This window comes from Rhinatrema bivittatum, chromosome 4 (genome assembly GCF_901001135.1).
Source record: "Rhinatrema bivittatum chromosome 4, aRhiBiv1.1, whole genome shotgun sequence".
Classification (NCBI taxonomy): domain Eukaryota; kingdom Metazoa; phylum Chordata; class Amphibia; order Gymnophiona; family Rhinatrematidae; genus Rhinatrema; species Rhinatrema bivittatum.
The window spans coordinates 449,956,442-449,979,245 of NC_042618.1; the positions used below are offsets into that span (position 1 = coordinate 449,956,442).

The window sequence follows — 22,804 nt, forward strand, 5'->3', positions numbered from 1 at the left end:
TAGTGTCTTGCTTGCAAGTATGCAAAAAATTGTTTTTAGGTAACTGGTAAGTGGCACTTAAAGTAGCATAATCTAACAATACATGAGCATCATGATCATAAAGATGGCATGCATAGACTACGCCTTTGCGAGCCCAAAATTGATACTAGGCACCACAATCCTGTCCCGGTACAAAACTTACATTTCCCAACAATGGCATCAGCATTGAAACTAGCCCCGGCCTGTTTCCCCGCAAGAGTAGCCATTGCCAGGCACGAACACAGGGTGAAAGCAGTATTCTAGGATAAGTCAGCGCTCTCAGTGGTGACCAGGGGGCAGTCATTTGGATTAAAAGACCAGGGTCACAGTAGTGGTAAGTGTTGGTAAGCCACTCTCCCACAAAACAAGTCCGGCATCCCATACCATCCCCGCTCCCTAGAACATGCCAGCATCGCATACTTAAGACGCGCCCTCCGCTTTCTCCACAAAAACTTTTGAATGGCTGCATATAATCTCCTGAGGTCCGCTGCCTTCAGCCAAAAGGGATCATATGCAAAACAGAGTACTTTGGGGGCTATCACCATTTTGACTAACGCACAGCACCCAAACAGCGATAACGGTTAGGGCCCCCAATTGTCCAATTGTTTCTGTATCTTATCCAAAACGGCATGGACATTGAGATCATATAAGGTGTTCAAATTCCTAGGAATCCATATGCCAAGATATTTGAGCTTGCCGGAGGCCCACTTTAAGCGGAAAGGGCCTGCTCCATGAGCTTTGGAGCCGAGGCGCCAAAGCCTCTGACTTTGCAAAGTTAATTTTTAAGCCCGCCACCCCCTGAAATTGTTTAAACAATTCAATAATTATAGGTATGCTGGTGCGGGGTTTACCCACAAATAACAAAATATCATAGGCAAACATTGCTAACTTAAGGGGATGATTGTCGACACTAATACCGCACACCCTGCGATCTCCTCACAATCGAATAGCTAGAGGTTTAAGCACCATGATAAAGAGCAGTGGGGAAAGAGGACAGCCCCTCCGAACTCCACAGTGTAAAGCAAACGAGGGAGTCGGGATTCCATTCACCAGAATACTTGCACTGGGGTTACTATACAATAGTTCTAGCCACTGCAGAAACACCCCCGAGATCCCATACTGGTGCAGTGCCCAAAACAAATACTCCCACGAAAGAGAATCAAACGCCTTTTCAGCGTCTAAACTAAGGATCTAAACTAAGGATCGCTGCCTCCTCCTCTGAATTGTAACTGAGAGACGCGATCAGGCGCCGCACATTGCGCACCCCTTGACGACCCCGAACAAACCCTGTCTGATCCCCATGAATGAGAGAAGGAAGGAGGCCACTCAATCTCTCCGCTAAGATAGCCACTAGCAGTTTGATATCAACATTAAGTAAAGATATGGGCCTGTAATAGCCCACATCCAAGGGGTCCCTACCAGGCTTTGGCAGAACCACTATGACCGAGTAGTTTAAGGCGGCGGACAGCGAGTTATGACTGAGCAACTTGTAAAATTTGTGGAGAGGAGTCAGCAGCGAGAATTTTAGAATTTTGTAAAACTCTGAGCCCAAACCATCCTGACCCACTGCTTTGCCCAATTTTAACTTATGTTTGGCCGTATGCACTTCCTGTTCACTTATAGGGACATTAAGGGTCCTCAGTTGCTCCGGAGCTAACTGCGGCCATGAAAGCGTTTGAAACAAGGCCTCGGTAGCCACTGATCTTCGGGCTTTTCCACATATAATTGCTGATAAAATTCGAGAAATCTATCCAAAATTTCCCCTTGGGAGGTGCAATGGCGGCCATGCATACTACCAGACCAGTCTAGGTGCCCACCCATATTAGCCTGAAGCTTGTCTCCTAGTGTGGTACCTATCAGTTACATATTTCTTTTGTTTGCTTTTCGGTTTATATCGTTATTTTCAACCCCCATAGATGCGGAAGGGGCTTGAGGTCAGCTGGGCCTTCTTGAACCCCCTGCTTGTTTGAAGGGAATGGTTTAAACTATTGTTCGCTATGTTACAGAAATACTGAGGAGCTGCAGGTGGTACAGTACCATATATAGTGTGACATCAGCAAAACAGTTATTCTCTGCCTCCATTTGCTGATAGGAGAAAAACCCATGCATCTGGACTGGTTTGGTAGGTCTTAAGGAAAGAAAATTAACAAATAAGAACCACATTTTTCTTTACTACTAATTTCTACAGTACTACTAGACAAATGCAATGCTGTAACAGTTTCATATTTTCTACATATTATACCACTAGACATTTGCATTGTTGACAAAATGCAGACATTAAGTTATTAGTATTATTTGAGGGCAATTTGCAAATTACCTTCAAAAGCAATTTGCAAATTATTTTTATTTTACAGTATTCAAGCTGCAGAAAGCATCAGTTCAGTCAGGTGTTTGAAGTTTTTTTTTTTAATTTGGTGGTGGGTCATGTAATTTTGTTCTAGATTGAAAGTGAATCCCAAATGAAAAAAAATCTGTGAAGGCGAACCAGGGCTACTTACTTACCAGTACCAAGTGACTGCACCGAGTCAGTGGTTTTAAGTTTTTGTTCCTTCAAGTCTGGTTTTCAAAACAACCAGAATAAATATGCATGAGATGTATTTAAATGTATTTATTTATTTTATTTATTTGAAACTTTTTATATACCGACAACCGTTTGCACATCGTATCGGTTTACAGATAACTTAGAACTATGATAGTGTAACTATCATTTAGGCAAGGCCTTTACAGGGAACAGTTAACAGTTTTACAAAAGAACAAGGTAGTTAAATAATGGTATATATATTATATAAATTATGAAAGTACAGAGTAACGGGATATTGGTTATAGCAAATAATATAAAATACTATGTACAAGGTTGTGTTAGCAGGATTAGAGGGGGTACCAAGATAAGGCATGGGGGAAGGGGAGGGAGGAAGGAGGATTCAAAATGGGAGGATCCATGAAGGCATGGGGGGAGGGGGAGGGAGGATTCAACATTATACAACAGTTTTCCAACAGGATAAATTGGATCTTGCAGGTCAGACATTGGCAATTGTTAGCCATTGTTCAGTAAAAAATACAGCAGATGTTTAATGAATAGTCACAGAGTTGGGGTAGAGATGGACGGAAAGGCTTGAAGGAATAGCCAGGTTTTAAGGTTTTTTTTTGATTCATAAGACTTTAAATTTGATTCATAAGACTTTAAATAAGTCTTATGATTCATAAGACTTTAAATAAGTCTTATGATTCATAAGACTTTAAATAAGTCTTATGATTCATAAGACTTTAAATAAGTCTTATGAATGATTGTGGTATGCTAATATTTCTCATGTATATTTTAGGTGGGTGGAGGGACACCACTGCTAAATTTACCTCTATGGTACACATTAGAAATCTTCATTTTGATTGTGCATCTATTCTAATCGTCAGCCCTTAACTTTATTAATATTGAAATCATCATTGTATCCTATTCACATGGATGACATTGGTTTAAGCCTCTGCTAACTAAATAAGCAATATCATCCCCATTGCAGGATGTATGAAAGTAAAATAAAGGAAATGGGAACAGAACTTGTAAGAAAAAATGAAAATATTGCAGATCTTAAACAGCTACTGCGAGAAGCAATGGAACGTGAAAAGAAAATGGAACAGCATGTACAAGATCTAAAAGAGCAGGCAAGTAAAAATGATACATCATGAGTTGTAACCATGTTGAAGACAGATGTGAATCTGTTCTGTTTCATTGCATGGAACAGATGTGATGGATGTCTTAATATTCAAAGTGTATTCTTAAAGCTTAGCAATGGTATGGCTACAAGAAATAAGATTCCCTTGCTCCAATATCCATGCAGAAAGAAAATGCTGTTCAGATGCAGAATACACTTGTCCTCTTTATGCCCATCACACACAAGCAAAATAACTATCTCAATGACTCTAATTTCTTTATTTTCTTTGGGGCCGAAGGAATTAGCTAAGCATTAAAACTGTATGTTGAAATTCAGTGCACAGTTTAATGAAACTAATATTTTTGTTTAACTACTGATGCAGTAAACTAATAATATGCTAACGCACGAGGAGTTAAAAAGAAAAAAGTGCACACACAGAAAATGTGCACAAATTAAAGACCTAGCGCACAGAAAAACACGATTCCTTATTTTTCCACCAGTGTAGTCCACATGCATGGGTTTTCCTCCCCTGCCAGCAGATGGAGGCGGAGAACAACTGTTTTATGGATATCATCCTATACAGTGAGCAGTGCCATCTGCAGCTCCTCAGTATTTCTCTGTTTCCAGCTGACAGTAGAGGTGCAAGACCTGCAGCCTGGAATTTTGGGGACAGATCTGCTCCTATGGGATTCACATTTTGAGTGACTGCCTAATGGAGTTCTGCCAAGCAGGAACGTAGGTTGGTGACCCTTTTCTAGCTTGATCCGCAGTGGGCGAGCTGGAGTCTGTAAACCAGAAGCTCTGGTTCCCTCCTTTCTGCCTCCGTTTCCTTTCCTTCCCTCTCTTCTCACCTTTTCTATGCTTTGGAGTTTGAGGAAGAAATGGATCCTACTTCAGAGAGCATTTCTTCAGGAAAGTATAGTTTTATGATTTCTTGCTGTGTGGATAAAGTTTTAAAAGGAGAAAAAAACAGAATAAGGAAAGGGAAGTTCTGGTGTTCTTGTGGCAACCATAGCAACAGCTTGAATAGGGCTTCTAGAAGTGAGTGAACTCAGGAAGCAGGAAGAGATTACTGGTGAATTTTTTTCTGGGTTTGTATGGTGGTACCTACAAAGCATGGGAAGAGGGCCATTGTTGAGGGTCTGTCGCCACAGCTTATCCTAGCAAGGCTTTGCCAGGTCTATAACGGGGGTGGGGGGGGGGGGGGGGGGGGGGCGTTGATTCTCATTTAGTTTCTACTTCAATGTCTCCTCCCTTGTTAGATAGTTGTCACAGGAGGGGAAGTGAAGTTGGTATTTTGCAGGGCAGACAATGGCAACAGAGGTTTAGGCCAACTCTAGCTCAGCTGTAGGGATTACCACATATGGGCCGATACAGTACAGTGCGCTCCAATGGAGCGCACTGTTAACCCGCCGTTGGACGTGCGTTTTCCCTTACTCCTTATTCAGTAAGGGGCCAAAAACGCGCGTCCAACCCGCCAAACCTGTATTCCCGTGCGATTCAGTAAGTAAAATGTGCAGCCAAGCCACACATTTTACTTTCAGAAATTAGCGCCTGCCCAAAGGTAGGCGGTAATTTCTTCGGGCACTGGGAAAGTGCACAGAAAAGCAGTAAAAACTGCTTTTCTGTGCACCCTCCGACTTAATATCATGGCGATATTAAGTCGGAGGTCCCGAAGGGTAAAAAAAAGTAAAAAGAAAAAAAAAATTTGAAGTCGGCTGGCGGCTGTTGGGTCGAAAACCGGACGCTCAATTTTGCCGGCATCCGGTTTCCGAGCCTGTGGCTGTCAGCGGGCTCGAGAACCAACGCTGGCAAAATTGAGCATCTGCTGTCAAACCCGCTGACAGCTGCCGCTCCGGGCCAAAAGGAGGCGCTAGGGACGCGCTAGTGTCCCTAGCGCCTCCTTTTGCCCATTTCTACCGCCGGGCCTCATTTAAATACTGAATTGCGCGCACAGGCGAGTGGGCGTTCGCCTGCTCTCTCGCGGACTTTACTGAATCGGCCCGTAAGTCAGGAAGGGCAGCCATTTTAACTAGTTGCAGTTAGCAGCAGCTAGAGCAAAGAGCTAGCCTTAGATTTTCCACAGCTGTTTCCTGCAGGAGTGTGCAAAGAAAGATGAACTGGGGCAATCTAATTGACTGGGTCTTCTCTCCTCCACTACTTCTTTCCTGAAGTTCTTGGTGTTTTTGCACCAGGTGTTTTCTATTAAACAGGGTCTGACAACTTTTTAATCCAGTTCCAGGTTTTTCATCAATGGTTCAGGTAAAAAAAAACGGCTTGATGGGATTCAGAATTGACACCATACGAGGAGAAAATCCATAAGTACTTTGTTTATTTAAAAAGAAGAAATTGTCTGCCATGATTTTTCAGGCCCTAGCAGAGTTAGGAATTGTAAAGCAACAAGTGAAACTGACTAAGGAAGATGAGGACCCTATTTTGGAAGGTCTCATGGATCCGCAAAGGCATTTCTTTTTCACAGGACAGTGAAGGCATTAGGTACCGCAAAGTGGGACATTGGATGTGAGCTTGAAATGAACAGAGCTATGGCCAGGCTTACCTCTTTCCAGATGCGGCAGTGCATACCTTGTTTTCAACTGTGACCAAGATGACCACAATTTCATTAAAGGGAAGCACAGTCTTTAAGGATGCTCAGGACCGGAACATAAAGCAAGTTTTAATGTTTCTGTCTTAGCCTTGCGGGCAGTTGTTTACTCTAGCTAAATGTCCCGATATTGTTGTATTAGATACAACAGTTCCCAGTAAGGCATTCTTATGAGGGATTCACTGCTGGGGGGGCGGCATGCTAGACAGACTATAGGCCAGAGTAGCCTTGTGGCTAAAGGAATGGTGGCTAGATGTTTGCTATGGCTGCGTAATTGGTCTGTGGACATGGTCTCCAAGGCAAAGTTAAATATGTTGCCTTTGCAGGATAAGCTCCTCTTTGGAGAGAAATTTGAGACAAAGGTAATCTGGTAAAGACAAAATCTCACAAGTTAACAGAGGGTAAGCGCAAGGCTTCCTGGAGGGGTTGCCTTTTTGTCCCAAGTTTCAAGAAGTAAGATGTAATTGTCTCAGAGATCCTCATCTCAAAGAGAGCATTTTGTTGAAAGATCTATCTTTTCTTGAAAGGAGGGGCTCTCGATATGGTAGCACATCTGATATGAATGGTCCCAAGGATTCCCAATGAAGGCCAAAGGGTTCACGCTTCACCTTTTCTAATTGGGGGACAGCTGCTACAGTTTTAGGGAGAGTGGATCCATATCAATGGACTAGTGTATCCTTTCTTTCATAGGAGATGGTTTCACCTTAGAATTTTCATGCCAGGTGCTAGATGCTTTATCATCCCCCTATCACTCTTCAGTAAAGAGAGGAGTGATGAAGGTGTCTCTGGATTGCCTTCTTCAGTTAGCTGTGGTAGTTAAGTATTAAGACAGAAATTGGGGACAAGTAAGGTATTCTATATGCGTTGTGCTTCCCATGCAGAAGACCACATTGACTGTTTCTGGATTTAAAGCATTTAAAGGATTTAAAGAGTGCCTCATGTCCTATGGAAATGCTCTGCTCGTTAACTATTGCAGTAAGAAACTCTACTCATAAAATGTGCTATTGCAGTAAGAAAAGGAGAATTTTAGCATAATTCCCACGGGGGGGGAGTCAGTTTCAGGCCTCCCCATTCCATTTGGCCACTGATTAGAGAATGTTTTCCAACTGGTGAATCAGGGCAAAGAACAGAGGAGTGCCAGCAATAACATCCAAATTAATTTTGCTTCTGCAGGAGCTAGGGTGGGTGATCAATTTTGGCATGAGCAATCTGGAGCATCTAGGAGCACGTTTCGACACTCAGAGGGGAAGATGTTTTTTAACGTCCAAGAGAAGGGAAGGACAAGCTCGTTTCAAGTCTCAATCTTGTTGTAGAAGAAGGCATCCAATGCTTGGGATTATGTTCAAGTTTTGGGGTCTGTGTTGGCGATTTTGAATTTAGTGATATGTCCTTTACAGAGTTCTCTTCTGTCCTGGTGGGGTCCACAGTTACAGGAGCATGAGATGAGTTTACTTCTACCACAGTTAGCCAGGAGTAGTTTAAATTGGTGGCTCCCAGTTCATAATCTATCCAAGAGAATGGGTTTGGAGGCTCTGTATGGGAGTGTAGGAACAAAAGTCTAGTCTCAACAGTTTGACCCTGACAAGATAGTTCCTGACAGCCCAGGGGCTCTGGAGCATTAGGGAAGCATGTTGTTCCATCAACTGCTTAAAGGGACTATAAGGAAGGTCTTGCAGAAGTTTTCTGCCAGTAGTCAATGGGAGAATGGCAGGAGTGTTTTCAGATTGCAATTTAACCATGACGTATGTGAATTGTCATGGAGGAACCAAGAGTCTTTTGTTCTTGTTGGAAGTTAGTCAGCTATTCAAATGGGTGGATCATCATTTTCAGGCACTTTCAGCAACTCATATTGCAGGGGTGGACAGTGTCCTAGCACATTTTCTGAGTTGTCATACACTACATCCCAGAGAGTGGGAGTGAACGGATTCAGTCTTTGCAATGATCCTGCACATGTGACAGGTGCCAATGATGGATCGCATCATGTCTTGTGTCTTCAATTTAAAAAAAGGAGCAGGGACAGAAGGTCTGGATTTCCAGAAAGTATTTGACAAAGTCCCTCATGAGAGACTTCTTAGGACATTACCCCCTATTCCCAAGGCTTTTAATGTCCTATTGTGGATTCGGAACTGGTTAAAAGATAGAAAACAGAGAGTAGAGTTAAATCGTAAATTTTCCCAATGGCGAAGGAAGAAAACTGGAGTATCCCAGAGATCTCTTTTGGGACCACTGCTTTTTAATATATTTATAAACAACCTGGAAATGGGAACAAATGGGGTGATCAGATTTGCCAATGACACAATTATTCAAAGTTGTTAAATCACAAGAGGATTGTGAGAAATTACAAAAGGACATTGCAAAACTGGGATACTAAACATGCAAATGGAAAATGAAATTTTATGTGGACAAGTGCAAAATGATGCATTTAGGAAAGAGTAACCCAAAGTATGGCTGCACAATGCAAGGTTCCACATTAGCAGTCACCACTCAGGAAAAGGATCTAGGTGTCATCGTTGAAAATACATTTCAGTCTTCTGCTCAGTGTACAGCAGGAGCCAAGAAAGCAAACAGAATGCTATGGAATTATTAGGAAAGGAAAGGAGAATAAAACAGAACATATCATAATGCCTCTGTCTCGCTCCATGATGCAACCTCATCTTGAGTATTGTGTGCAGTTCTGATCACATTATCTCAAAAAAATATATAGCAGAAATAGAAAAGGTACAGAGAATGGTAACCAAAATTATAAAGGGGATGGAACAATTCCGCTATGAAGAAAGGCAAAAGAGGTTAGGATGCTTCAACTTGGAGATGGAACGGTGAGGGGAGATATGATAGAGGACTATAAAATAATGAATGGAATTGAACAAGTAAACGTTAACCAGTTGTTTACTCTTTCAAAAAGTACAATGGCCAGGGAATACACAATGAAGTTACTAGGTAATACATTTAAAACTAATAAGAAAAAAATATTTTTTTACTCCATGCATAATTAAGCTCTGGAATTCCTTGCCAGAGAATGTGGTGAAAGCTGTTAGTGTAGCTGTGTATAAAAAAAGGTTTGGACAAGTTTTTGGAGGAACAGTCCATTAACCATTAAGTAGAGTTGCAAAAATCCACTGCTTATTCTTGGGATAAGCAACTTGGAATCTATCTATACCTTGGGATCGTGCCAGGTACATGTGACCTGGCTTGGCCACTGTTGGAAACGGAACTTGATGGCCCTTTGGTCTGACCCAATATGTCAAGTCTGTTGTATTTCCTGGACACTGCTGTACCCACCTACCACAACCACCCATGTTCCAGAGCCAGGCAGGCTTTCGCTCTGCCACATCCCCTTTGCCTACATCATCACTGAGCGACAGCTGTTAAGAACCACGGCGACGCCAGAGGGACTTCACCACCTGTGCCTCTACCAACTCTCTTTGACATCTGGAGAGCACCTTCAGTGAACTGCTGTTGTATTTCCTGGACACTGCTGTACCCACCTACCACCATTACCCGTGTTCCAGAGACTGGCAGGCTTTTGCTCTGCCATGCCCCCCTTTGCTGACATCATCATTGGGCGACAGCTTTTAAGAACCGCGGCGACACCAGAGGCGCCGGCTGCTGGTGCGTTGCATGATGAAGGTGCGTGAAAGGGGCACGCCCCTTTGTTCGTACCTGAGTTTCTTTTCTCCCTAATTTTTTCACTATTATAAATTCATTTCTATACTTACTCCAGGTTAATCATGGAAATTCTCACAGGACAAGCAGGATGGTAGTCCTCACATATGGGTGACGTCAGTGGATGGAGCCCTTTTACGGAAAACCTTTCTGTCAAAGTTTCTATAAAGCTTTGACTGACACTGGCACACTGAGTGCACTGAGCATGCTCAGCCTACAATTATTCCTGTGACCACAGGTGTCTCCCCTCAGTCTTCCTTTTTTCCGCTCTGCATTAAGCATAGCGGTTAGGAGCTCTGTGAGAAATTCTCACAATTTTTCCACACGGAAACACTTAAACTTTTACTTCACAAATGCTTTTTCCCTGCACGGGTCTCCCTTCGCGTACAATTAATCAACACTCGGTGAGTACTATGCCCTTTTTCGGTCGGTTCCTGTCACCTCACTATGGTTTCCCCGGCCTACCATCCGAATTGTGGCCTTTCCTCTCCCTATGTTTTCACAGTTAGCCTGCGAGTGTCCTCCTGTGACCCTCTGCCTGGTTATTAGCGCTAGTGGGATAGGGACTTCCATGGTTACCGTTGCCGCCAGGGCCTCTGTCGAATTCATACCTCGGTACCTTCGTGCAGTCGATGCCCCCATTGCTACCCCCATCCAGGCCATCCTGCCTTCTTCGATGCCATTGACACCCCTCCCCCCGCGGACCATCGATGCCATCAATCCCCGCATCAATTCTTTCAGTGCCATCAATGTTTTCATCCATGGCACTGATTTTTCCATCTATGTCATCGATGCCCGGGTGGATGCCATCGATGCACACCTTGGTGTCGTCGGTGCCATTGATGCCTGGGTCGATGCCATCGATGCCCAGGTCAGTTCCATCAATACCCAGGTCGATTGCATCAATGCCAACATTGATGCCGTCGAAGCCCGTGGCCATGCCACCGATGCCGTCTGCGCCTGTCTCCATCCATCGATGCTGTCGACGCCCACGTCGTTTCCATCGGTGTCCTCGTTCCTAGCGATGTGGCCATCGATTCAGTCGATGCCGTTATCAAATTCCCGATGCCATCGATGTCTATTCAATTCTTCGATGCCACATCGTTTCCATCGATACCTACGCCGATGCCGTCGGTGCCTCTGTCACTGTTATCTTTGCTCTGCCCGAGCCATCGACGTTTTTTCATCTATATTATTGACTATATCCTCGAGGCCGCTTCTATGCCGCCATCGAAACCATCAATACTGACATAGCACCTACACGCAATGCCCTCACCTAAACACAGTGCTCCATGTTTTGGGTTCTTAACTAAAGCCTCGTATCAGCCTACGACATACGTATTGCCAGGAGCAGTGCAGGCATGCTGACAGTTCGTCATCATTCGCCATCCAAGACAGCGAGAGCATCCACCTCGGTGCTGGGGAAAGACCAGGCTGAGCACCATGGCACTCATTGTCACCGGTACGGTGACCGTCCGCCACCGACGCCATCCAAGACATCGGTGCTATCCTACTCAGTGCTGGCAAATGCCCGGCCGAGCAATATCACTACTGCCACCGCCACTGTTCCACACAGTGCTGGCAGTCCTTGGTGCTGCAGAATGACCGGACTGAGTTCCGAGGATTTCTGCACTGGCGTCACGATACATTGAGCCACTGCAAAGAGGGCCGGGTTCATGAGTCATAATGGCTCCCCTGTACCCGAGGCGTTCCCCACAGACACCGGTGCGGGGTTCTGACCCTCCACAAATTACTGTGGTAGTGCCAGACTCGCTCAGCCTGTCTCCTCTGTACCTGCGCTACCATACCAGGTTACAGAATTGAGTCAGATGTTTACATCCTTCAGGCTGTCCTTCAATGCCTCCTGAAATCCACGGAGCCATCGATTTTCACCGGCTCGTCCTTCTGCGATCCACGACGGATGCTAAGTACTCTAATCCCGCTTCAGCGACAATCCCATTGAGACCTGTTCTCTAAATTGGGCCACATGGTTCGAAAGGTTCTATGTCGTCTTGTCTTCCAAGAACCGTATTAGTGTCACATATCACTATTGCCAGCTATGTCAGACACAATACCAAGAGAACCTCTCTACCAATCATTTGGGATTGCATCAGGACATCCTCCTGTTGTCAGCAACGGGACTCTGTACTGATTAATACTCTGGCTTCTGGTTCCTAATTAAGGACCGAAATCCCAGATGCATTCGCTGATCTGCTATACACAAGATCCAGCAAATACTGCCTCAATTGCAAATCCACCTCGAGGCCTGGCGACAGGTCTCAATGTTTTCTTGTACAGCACACAGAAATGCGGGTAAGACTTTTACCGCTCACGCTCCTGTGGGAGATTACATGATATCCAAATTACATCAGCCCCGCCTGTTGGACACCTCCTAGTCTCTCAACTTGCCGGATGTCAGAGCGGCCACCCCACTTGGTACCAAAGTTCAGGGTACAGTTCCCCGGATACTACAAAGCGCAGGGGGGGGGGGAGTTTTAATCTCACTATTCTTTCTTTCAACAGAAAGTAATTGCTCTCCGCCCATCCTGGACCTCAGAAATATAAACTTTCTTCAGAAGGGACAGGTAAAATGGTGTCTCTCGTCACCATACTTCCCTACAACAGTAAGTAGGTTGTCTCTCTCCTCTAATCTTTCTATGTGTGTCATGGTAAGTCAACAATATTACAATCCCAAGCTCTGCCGGTTGCTCCAGCTTCGGCAACTTGGGTATTTCATTAAATCACTAGAAGTGACTGCTGTTTCTCTACGGAGTAAAACATCATTCATGCTTTTCCTTGCATGGACAGCTGCATAACAGTCGATCCAAGCAAGGAGCTCTATCTTCTTCATGACTCACTATAAATCTACTACCTGGGATTGCTGTTAACTACCATAAATCCCATGTAGAACACTTCTGGACACCACAGTCACAACGAACTTCCTGCCAAAACCGCGCAGACATTCTGACAAATTCCTATCCATCTCTGCGCATACAACATAACCTCAGCCCCTCAATTCTTTCATTGCTGAGCCACGGGATTTTTTCACCATGCACTTTACTCATAGGTCCAGATTTGCTATGAGTAAGATTCAGTGAAATTTCAATTATCAGTGGACCTAAGCTGTTCAACCGCTTTCATCCCTGATCCATATTGCAGATCTAAAACCAAATCCTCGGCTGGTCCTGCTCATGCTCGCATTTACTCATGGTTGCAGAGTTCGAACTAATATCTTAACCCAATATGCGTCTATTCCACTCCATGCAGAGTTTCACAGCAATTTCCTGGAGCTTCGAGCCATGAGTTATGCCTTTGTGCCTTACAATACTGCCTCTGCAACAAACCTTTGTGCATACAGACAAGACAGCATAGTAACAATGTGGTATTTCCAACACACAAGCACACACAACCTCTTAGCTGCTCTGCTAGGAAGCTGCGCAGCCCTATCCTTGGCCCTTGCTCACTCCATGCATCCCCATTCCACTTATCTAACTTATCTAATATTGGTTCACACTCCTCCAACCATTACTCTGTCCCTTCTGGTGTTCCTCAAGGCTCTTCTTTTTCCCCTGTTCTCTTTAACATCTACCTACTTCCCCTCTGTCAGTTACTCTCTGCTTTGGCCATTCAATTCAAAATATACACCAGACAACATTCAATTTTTTTGTTCCTTATAAATCCTCGTGGTCAAATATCCTCTCTATTGTTATTATATATATAAATACAATTAATACTTGGTTGTCACATAACCTTCTCAAACTGAACCCTACTAAACGAAAATAATTTACTTATCTTCAATTGCAAATCCTTCCAATGGACCCCCATCCCATGTATCACTAAATGGTATCTCTTTTCCTATTTTATCTCAGGCCCGGAGTTTAGGTGTTCTATTAAACTCTGATCTTTCTTTATCTCAACATATCTCCGCAATAGTTTAAAAAAAAATCTTTTTTCAAACTTTATATGTGCAAACGTCTCCACCCGCTTCTTTTCTTTCAAGACTTTCATATAGTTCTTCCATCTCTGATCTTTTCTGACCTTGACATCTTCTCCAGTTTGGACTACTGCAACTCCCTTCTAATAGGCCTTCCTAAATCAACCTTAAGACCACTGCAGTTACTCCAAAATGCAGCTGCCAGAGTCCTGACTGGTAAAAGAAAATTCGACCACATATCCCCAGTACTCTACAACTTACAATGGCTACCGGTTGAAAAAATATTTGAATAGAGTACAAAATCCTCACAATCCTACACAAGACAATTCATAAAGCAGACTTCACTGCCCTGGACAATATTATACATTTACATAAATCATCACATACAACAAGGTCTACATATAAAATTCAGCTGGATGTTCCTTCACTACCACAAGCCAAACTATCCTCCACAAGAAATAGAGCCATCTCCATCGTCGGCCCAAAATTATGGAACTCATTACCTCATCACCTCAATTCGCAAGAAAACTTTAAATCTTTTTAAAAAGAAGTTAAAGCTTGGCTACTCACACAGTCTTGCAATGGCTGCTCACCCAATGACAGCAGAACATAAATCTTTGATCACATCCACTGCGCGTTCCATTTTATGCTAGCAATCCCCCTCCTACGACGACCGCCCCGACTCACAGATACCTTTCTTGTTCTTGTTACGGTATCAACCGTCCCCCTACAAGATTTGTATACAGTCATTTCTCACAGGACAAGCAGGATGGTTGTCCTCACAAATGGGTGACATCGAGGATGGAGCCCAACCACAGAAAACTTCTGTCAAAGTTTCTGGAACTTTGACAGGCCCCTACTGGGCATGCCCAGCACGGCACCAACCCTAGAGCCAGCAGGGGTCCCCCTTCAGTCTTCTTTTTTCCGCGCAGCAGTAGCCACGCGGTTAAGGAGCTCTTACCACATTCCTGACAGGAAATTCTTCTTGAACTTCTTTGAAGTAAAATTCGCCCCACAGGGGTCCCTCCTCTATCTAAATTTAGTCCACGGTGTTTCGGTAAGTTTTTTGCCGATTACCGTCTAGTTTGGCCTTCGCGGCCTGCTGGCCGTCGACCGTCCCGCGGCTACATTTTTGGTCAATGGCCATGGCGTCGGGGTTCCGTCGGTGCCCAGATTGTACGCGCACCATGTCTATCACAGACCCTCACAGAGTCTGGGGAGTGAGCATGATGTCCTGACTTGCACCAAATGTGCCCTTATGACACCAAAAGGTTGCAAAGCCAGAATGGAGAAGATGGGACTCCTTTTCCATGCTCACACTCCGACGCCGTCCATCGCATCGACGTCCTCGGAACCGGCACCGTCGAAGTCCTTCCATCGTCGGCAACCTCCCGGTGACTATCTGCCATCGACGTCTCCACGACCATCGACTTCCGTCCCTTCCCCTGAGGATCGTGGGGATCGGAGGGAAAAGCATCGACATCGCAAGTCTCGGACCATCGAGGAATCGAAGTCATCGACCTCGGTACCGTCCGAGCCGCCACCGAAGAAGTCTCGATCAGAAGTGGCACCGTCCACCTCTGTTTCTGAGACACTGAGGCAACCCTCTCCCCATTGGGGTTTGGGAGCCGCGATTCCACCGGTGACGGTGGTCCCTCCGGCTCAGCCTCCCTCTTCCGCGGAGCCGGGTATTGTTACCCCAGGTCTCCGGGAAGAACTGGACCGGCTGGTCCAGGAGGCCATCGATAAAGCGATGCAACGGTTCCAGACTCCTTCGGCACCGACTCCGCCACCAAGAGTGGAACCAGTCACCGACCCGATTCCAGCAGCGCTGGCACTGCTGCTCGCCCGGATGGAAGCGCTCATGACCGCCCTTCCACCGGTGATACCTGGGTCACCGACAGCACTGGTGCGTTCCCCGATGCCAATTTCATCGGGTGCAGAAACACCATATCGAATTCCTCCTTCGGGAGTAGTCCGATCGATGCCGTGTCATCCATCGCCACCGATACATTCCTCCGGGGCGATACGCACATCGGCTCCATCGATGCCCGCACCAATGCCTCCAAAGGTATTTTCGATGCCTCCGGTGATTCCTTCGGGATTCTCGGAGCCTCAGCCGGGACCTTCAGGTATCCAACCCCCTCGTGGTCCTACAGGTCAACAACCTGACCCTTATGACACCTGGGGTGATGATACTTCCACAGATACCGATGATTTACCTTCACCACCCTCTCCTGCTGAAAGCAGAAAGCGTTCTCCCCCTGAGGACCTCTCTTTCACAAATTTTGTGAAGGAAATGTCGGAATTGGTCCCTTTTCAGCTTCAATTGGAGCAAGATGACAGGCACCTAATGATGGAATTACTCCAATTTTTGGATGCCCCAAAAGTCATCACTTCCATTCCAATTCATCAGGTTTTTCTAGACCTTCTAAAAAAGAATTGGGAAACTCCTGGATCTGTTGCTCCAGTAAATAAAAAAAGCTGACTCTACTTACCTTGTACAGTCAGCACATGGCTTTCAAAAACCACAGCTAGATCACCACTCTGTTGTGGTAGAGTCCGCTCAAAAGAAAGCTAAAAGAATGAAGCCATACTCATCCATACCTCCTACCAAGGAGAGCAAGTTCCTAGATAGTATAGGCAGAAAAGTATACCAAGGAGCCATGCTCATTTCCAGGATAGCTTCTTATCAGGTATATATGACCCAATACAACAGGGTCATTTTTAAGCAGATACAAGAATTTTCAGATACCTTACCAGAACAACACCTTCAAACCCTTGTACTTAAAGGATTTGAAGCTGGAAAGCATGAGATAAGAACATCTTACGACATCTTTGATGCTTCCACTAGACTATCTGCTACAGCCATCTCAGCAAGACGCTGGGCTTGGCTTAAGTCTTCTGACCTTCGCCCGGAGGTTCAGGACAGGCTCTCCGACCTGCCCTGTTTAGGGGATAATTTGTTTGGTGAGCAAATTCACCAAATAGTTGCTTAATTAAAGGATCATCACGAGACCCTTAAGCAGCTTTCATCCATTCCTTCTGACTTCCCTTCTAAACAACCTTTTAAAAGGGAACCCAAAAAGTCATTCTTCCGTCCACGGAAGTATTATCTCCCACACACCAAGTCTAGGTCAACGAGGCCATATCAAAAGCCTCCGCCTCGCCAACCTCGAAAGCAAAAGCCCACAACAGCTCCACAACCAGGCCCTGCGTCGGGGTTTTGACTTTCACTTAGAGAGCAGATGCCTAGTCCCTCTACCAAACATACCAGTAGGAGGTCGACTAAGCCACTTTACAGAAACATGGCATCGCATCACCACAGATCAATGGGTGCTAGCGATAATTGCACAAGGTTACCATCTAAACTTCCTAACTCTTCCTTCGGACTCTCCACCTCTGCAAACGTGGCGACTTACCGACCACTCTGTTCTTCTAGAGCAGGAAGTTTCCCTTCTCCAGTCCAATGCTATAGAACCCGTTCCTCTTTCACAATACGGACTAGGGTTCTATTCCAGGTACTTTCTGATCCCAAAAAAGTCAGGAGGACTTCGACCAATCCTGGACCTACGGGCTCTCAACAAGTACCTTCACAGAGAAAAGTTCAAGATGGTAACCCTGGGCTCGCTTCTCCCTCTGCTGCAAAGAGAGGACTGGATCTGCTCTCTAGACCTCAAAGACGCTTATACCCACATTGCGATAACTCAGTCTCATCGCAAATACCTCTGATTTCTAGTAGGCCAAAACCACTATCAATACCGAGTGCTCCCATTTGGCCTAGCATCCGCACCACGAGTTTTCACCAAATGTCTCGTAGTGGTTGCAGCGTTCCTCAGGAAGGCAGGCATCCATGTCTACCCCTACATGGACGACTGGTTGATCAGGGCCACAACCCAGCAAACCGCTCAGTCTTCTCTGACCCTGACAATCCAAACTCTAATTTCTCTAGGATTTCTTGTCAACTACGAGAAATCCTACTTACTCCCATCTCAAACCTTATCCTTCATTGGAGCAGACTTGGACACTTTACAGGCAAAAGCCTTCCTTCCTCATCAACATGTTCAAACCCTTGTGTCCCTAGCTTGCCAGTTGCAGTCTCAACCCACAGCAACAGCTCGCCAATTTCTCATTCTGCTGGGACAAATGGCCTCCTCAGTTTATGTGACTCCAATGGCCCGTCTGGCCATGAGAGTCATGCAATGGACTCTGAAATCACAATGGATCCAAGCCATTCAGCCTCTGTTGACCATTGTTCACATCACCGATGCACTCCGTCTGTCTCTTGCCTGGTGGAAAAATCAGTCCAACCTCCTACAGGGCTTGCCCTTTCACCCACCAGACCCTCAAATAATTATCACCACCGACGCTTCCAACCTCGGCTGGGGAGCCCATGTAAACGGTCTACAAACTCAAGGATTCTGGTCTCTAGAGGAAGCCAAACACCAGATAAATTTCCTGGAGCTTCGAGCAATCCGATACGCTCTCCGGGCTTTTCAAGATTGCCTATCAAATCACATAATCTTGATTCATACGGACAACCAGGTGGCCATGTGGTACATCAACAAACAGGGAGGCACAGGCTCCTTCCTTCTCTGTCAAGAAACTGCGCAGATTTGAGCAGAAGCCCTCTCCCGTTCCATGTACCTCAGGGCCACCTACTTGCCGGGAGTAGACAATGTTTTGGCAGACCGGCTGAGCCGTGTCTTCCAACCACACGAGTGGTCACTCAATCCCTCGGTAGCGACCTCTCTTTTCCAGAAATGGGGTTATCCCCACATAGACCTCTTTGCGTCCCCTCAGAACCACAAAGTGGCCAATTACTGCTCTCTCATTCGGTCTCAGCACTCTCGGCCCAGGGATGCATTCTTCCTCCAGTGGACAACCGGTCTGCTTTATGCATTCCCTCCACTTCCTCTTCTGTCGAAGACTCTTGTGAAGCTTCGTCAGGACAAGGGAACCATGATCCTGATAGCACCGCACTGGCCACGCCAAGTGTGGTTTCCCATACTCCAGGATCTCTCCATCCGCAGACACATTTCCCTGGGAACGGACCCGCATCTGATCACTCAAAACGACGGATGCCTCCTCCATCCCAATCTCCAAGCCTTGTCCCTGACGGCATGGATGTTGAAAGGTTAGTCCTTCAACCACTTAACCTATCGGATTCAGTTTCTCGTGTCCTCATCGCTTCACGAAAGCCTTCCACAAGAAAATCTTACTCCTACAAATGGAAAAGGTACACATCATGGTGCACTTCACAGTCCCTTGATCCCCTTTCCTGTCCAATTCCTAAATTTTTGGACTATCTTTGGCATTTGTCAGAATCATGTCTAAAGACCTCTTCCATTAGAATGCATGTCAGTGCGGTAGCCGCCTTCCATAAAGGTATCGGGGGTGTCCCTATTTCAGTACAACCCCTTGTAACACGCTTTCTTAAAGGCTTGCTCCATTTGAAGCCACCTTTACGTCCTCCGGCCCCATCTTGGGACCTTAATCTGGTTCTTGGTCGGCTCATGAAACCACCCTTCGAACCTCTTCACTCCTGTGACCTTAAATATCTCACATGGAAAGTGATATTTCTTCTGGCTATCACTTCAGCTCGCAGGGTTAGCGAGTTACAGGCCCTAGTTACCTATCCGCCCTACACTAAACTCCTGCAGGACCGGGCAGTACTCTGCACTCACCCTAAATTCTTACCTAAGGTAGTTTTGGAGTTTCATATTAATCAATCCATCATACTACCTATTTTCTTTCCCAGGCCCCACTCCAACTCCGGGGAACTGACTCTGCATACCCTCGACTGTAAACGTGCTCTAGCTTTCTATTTAGACCATACAGTTGCCCACAGGAAGAGCACTCAATTATTCGTCTCTTTCCATCCTAACAAGTTAGGGCAACCTGTGGGTAAGCAGGCTCTTTCCTCCTGGTTGGCGGACTGCATCTCTTTCTGCTATCAGCAAGCTGGCATTCCCTTTCAAGACCGTGTTAAGGCACACTCTGTGAGGGCCATGGCAACTTCAGTAGCACACCTTCGATCGGTGCCGCTTCCTGACATCTGCAGGGCTGCTACCTGGAGTTCTCTCCATATATATTCAGCCCACTACTGTTTGGACAAAGCTGGAAGACAGGATTCCATCTTCGGCCAATCTGTCGTGCATAACCTTTTTCCAACATGACGTACCAACACCCTTCCGCCTACCCGGTGGGGTGCGGATGTCCTCTACCAAATTTCACCCCTGTTGTTGTGCCTGTTGCACGCCGTTGGGTACATTTGGTGCACGTTCGGACATCCTCAGCTCGGTACTCACCCATTTGTGAGGACAACCATCCTGCTTGTCCTGTGAGATAGCAAATGTTGCTTACTTGATGTAACAGGTGTTCTCACAGGACAGCAGGATGTTAGTTCTCATGAAACCCGCCCGCCGCCCTGCAGCGTTGGGTTCGTTTTTCTTATTTTATTTTTCGGCACTGCCTGTAGCTTTGAAACAAGACTGAAGGGGGACCCCTGCTGGCTGCAGGGTTGGTGCTGTGCTGGGCATGCCCAGTAGGGGCCAGTCAAAGTTTTCCGTGTTTGGGCTCCATCCTCGATGTCACCCATTTGTGAGGACTAACATCCTGCTGTCCTGTGAGAACACCTGTTACATCAGGTAAGCAACATTTGCTATATCTAATGTATAATGTATTTATTGACTATTATTAAGTTATTGTTCTGATTCAATTTCTGTTATACTGTTATGGATTTAAATGTAACTGGTTTGTTATAATGTAAACCGGAGTGAAGGCAATGTCTGCTATACCTCGGTATATAAACGAATGCTAAATAAAAATAAAAATAAAATAAAAAATAATGCACTCTACCTCGGTCTCCCAGATACAGCAATCAGAAGATTTCAGTTAATTCAAAATTCAGCTGCCTGAGTTTTAATTGGTTCTTCTTAAAAAAAAAACACATAACTCCAATACTGTTTTCTTTACACTGGCTACCAATCAAATTTATGATCCAATACAAAATTCTATCAATCATCCACTCTCTCATCCATAACCCTTCTTCGATCTGCTTTGCTCTGTCCTTCGAATCTACAAACCCACAAGACACCCGAGATCGATAAACAAAAATTTACTAGATGTACCGTCAGTTCGCATGGCTAGGATAGACATTACAAGAAAAAGAGCCTTTTCCATCACTGGCCCTTTATTATGGAACACTTTACCAGTCTCTCTTTGTCAAATCACAAACTCAAAAGAATTTTAAAAAACTTTAAAAACATATCTTTTTTCAAAAGCTTTCAATTTACTTGCTACAGAACATACTTAACTATCCCATTCTATTTCCCGCCACACTCTGTTAACCTTTATCTGTTTTTGTCTAATCCCTGTATTTTATTTTTTATATTTTTATTTTAATTTTCTAAGCTGTTTAAGACTTAAGTTAACTGTTTATTTTTTATTCTTTAACTATGTATTTTTAATGTAAACCGTTTTGATCAATATTTTATTGAAAAAGTGGTATATAAACCATTTTAAATAAATGTCTTATGTTCTTATATTCTTAAATGCTCTCTCACAGGTGTGGCTGTTGGGTGGTCCATATTAAGTGTTTCCTCTGTAGTCAATAGGAAGAATCATTCTGAGGATAGGACATCGAAGACTGGTGGTGTAATATTAGACCAGGCACACTCCTGGTATGTGGAGCTCAAGAGACTCAGGCTGGAAGAACCAGTGACATTCATTCACAGCTGCAGACTGTTGCACCAGGGTTCATTGTGATGGAGGATGCAGATCCCTTTTGTTATACAGTCTGGCTACTGGAAGAAAAAGGCTGAAGAATAAAGATTATTCAAACAAGGTGGTGCCCACCTTATTTTAAACCAGGAAGAAGTCCACTTCTGTAGCCTATTTTGGAAGGTGTGCAGAAGCAGGCATTTCCCCTTTCAAAGCATCAGTACCTCTGTTTGGTCTTTTTTGCAACAGGTTTACAGAAACATCTAGCATTTAATTCTCTTAAGGTCCATATGGAAGCCAGTATCTATTATGGAAGGAAGGGGCAGGGGTTGCCTTATCTCACTCTGAAGTGTCATGTTTCATGTTTTTGAAAGTTTCTGGTTTCCAACAGTGGCCTATCCAGGTCACAATTATTTGGCAAGATCCCAAAGAGTAAATGGATACCATGCAGCTATCCTGCAGCGATAAGTAGAGGCAATTGTTATGTCCATCTGTTCCCGACGCCCTCTCTCCGCCCTCCTTACCTCCTCCCTCTTCGCCCGAGGGAAGATTGGCTGTCGTGGCGTCCTGCCGAAGTCCTCCGGCATCCCCGGACCGGCTAGACGCTGCAACCCACCATGTTTCCTGGAGGCCTAGGGGCGCGTGCGTGGCCCCGACTGAAGTACCGGCGATGGCGCGAACCTCAAGGGCGTCCCCCTGAGATGACGTCACCCGCGACGGATATATAAGGTCTTAGAATTTGCTAACAGATTGAGTTAGCAAGGGTTCGGGTTACTCTACCTAAGCTACTCTGCCTCCTTGGACTTACCAGGGGTACCTGCTCCTCGGGGGTCTCGCTCTCTTCTTTGTTTTTCAGGTGAGTCTGGAACTGGTACTCGCTCCTCGAGGGCCCTCATTCCCAGACTTGCTCCATATTCTCTTCTGCCTGGAAGTCATCACTGCCAACTACATCAGTGAGTTACCATCGCTCTCTCAGAGCTTTTCCTGGAATCATGTACTCGCTCCTCGAGGGCCTATACATTCCAGCTCCTGGGCTTCTATGAGACATTGCGTGAGTGTTACCATCAGGTTCGGTACATGAACTCTGCATACCCTGCCTACTCTCTATATTTCAGTTTCTCTACAGCTCAACCTCCAGGGATCGCTGTTCCAGTATCTGAGGGACTACAGCCCAGCCGGGCATTCCAGCTCACTACTGCCACCTCTGGTGGTTCAGTG

General features: G+C 45.4%; 1 protein-coding gene across 2 annotated transcripts in view; it reads left to right on the plus strand.

The window, feature by feature from the left end:
- CEP290 (centrosomal protein 290) overlaps positions 1-22,804 on the plus strand; it is a 557,889-nt gene that overhangs the window by 491,252 nt on the left and 43,833 nt on the right. For both annotated transcript variants that reach the window (XM_029601651.1, XM_029601650.1), the window contains exon 49: positions 3,531-3,672. In XM_029601651.1, the coding sequence (XP_029457511.1) occupies positions 3,531-3,672 (142 nt within the window). The remainder of the gene's footprint in view (positions 1-3,530; positions 3,673-22,804) is intronic.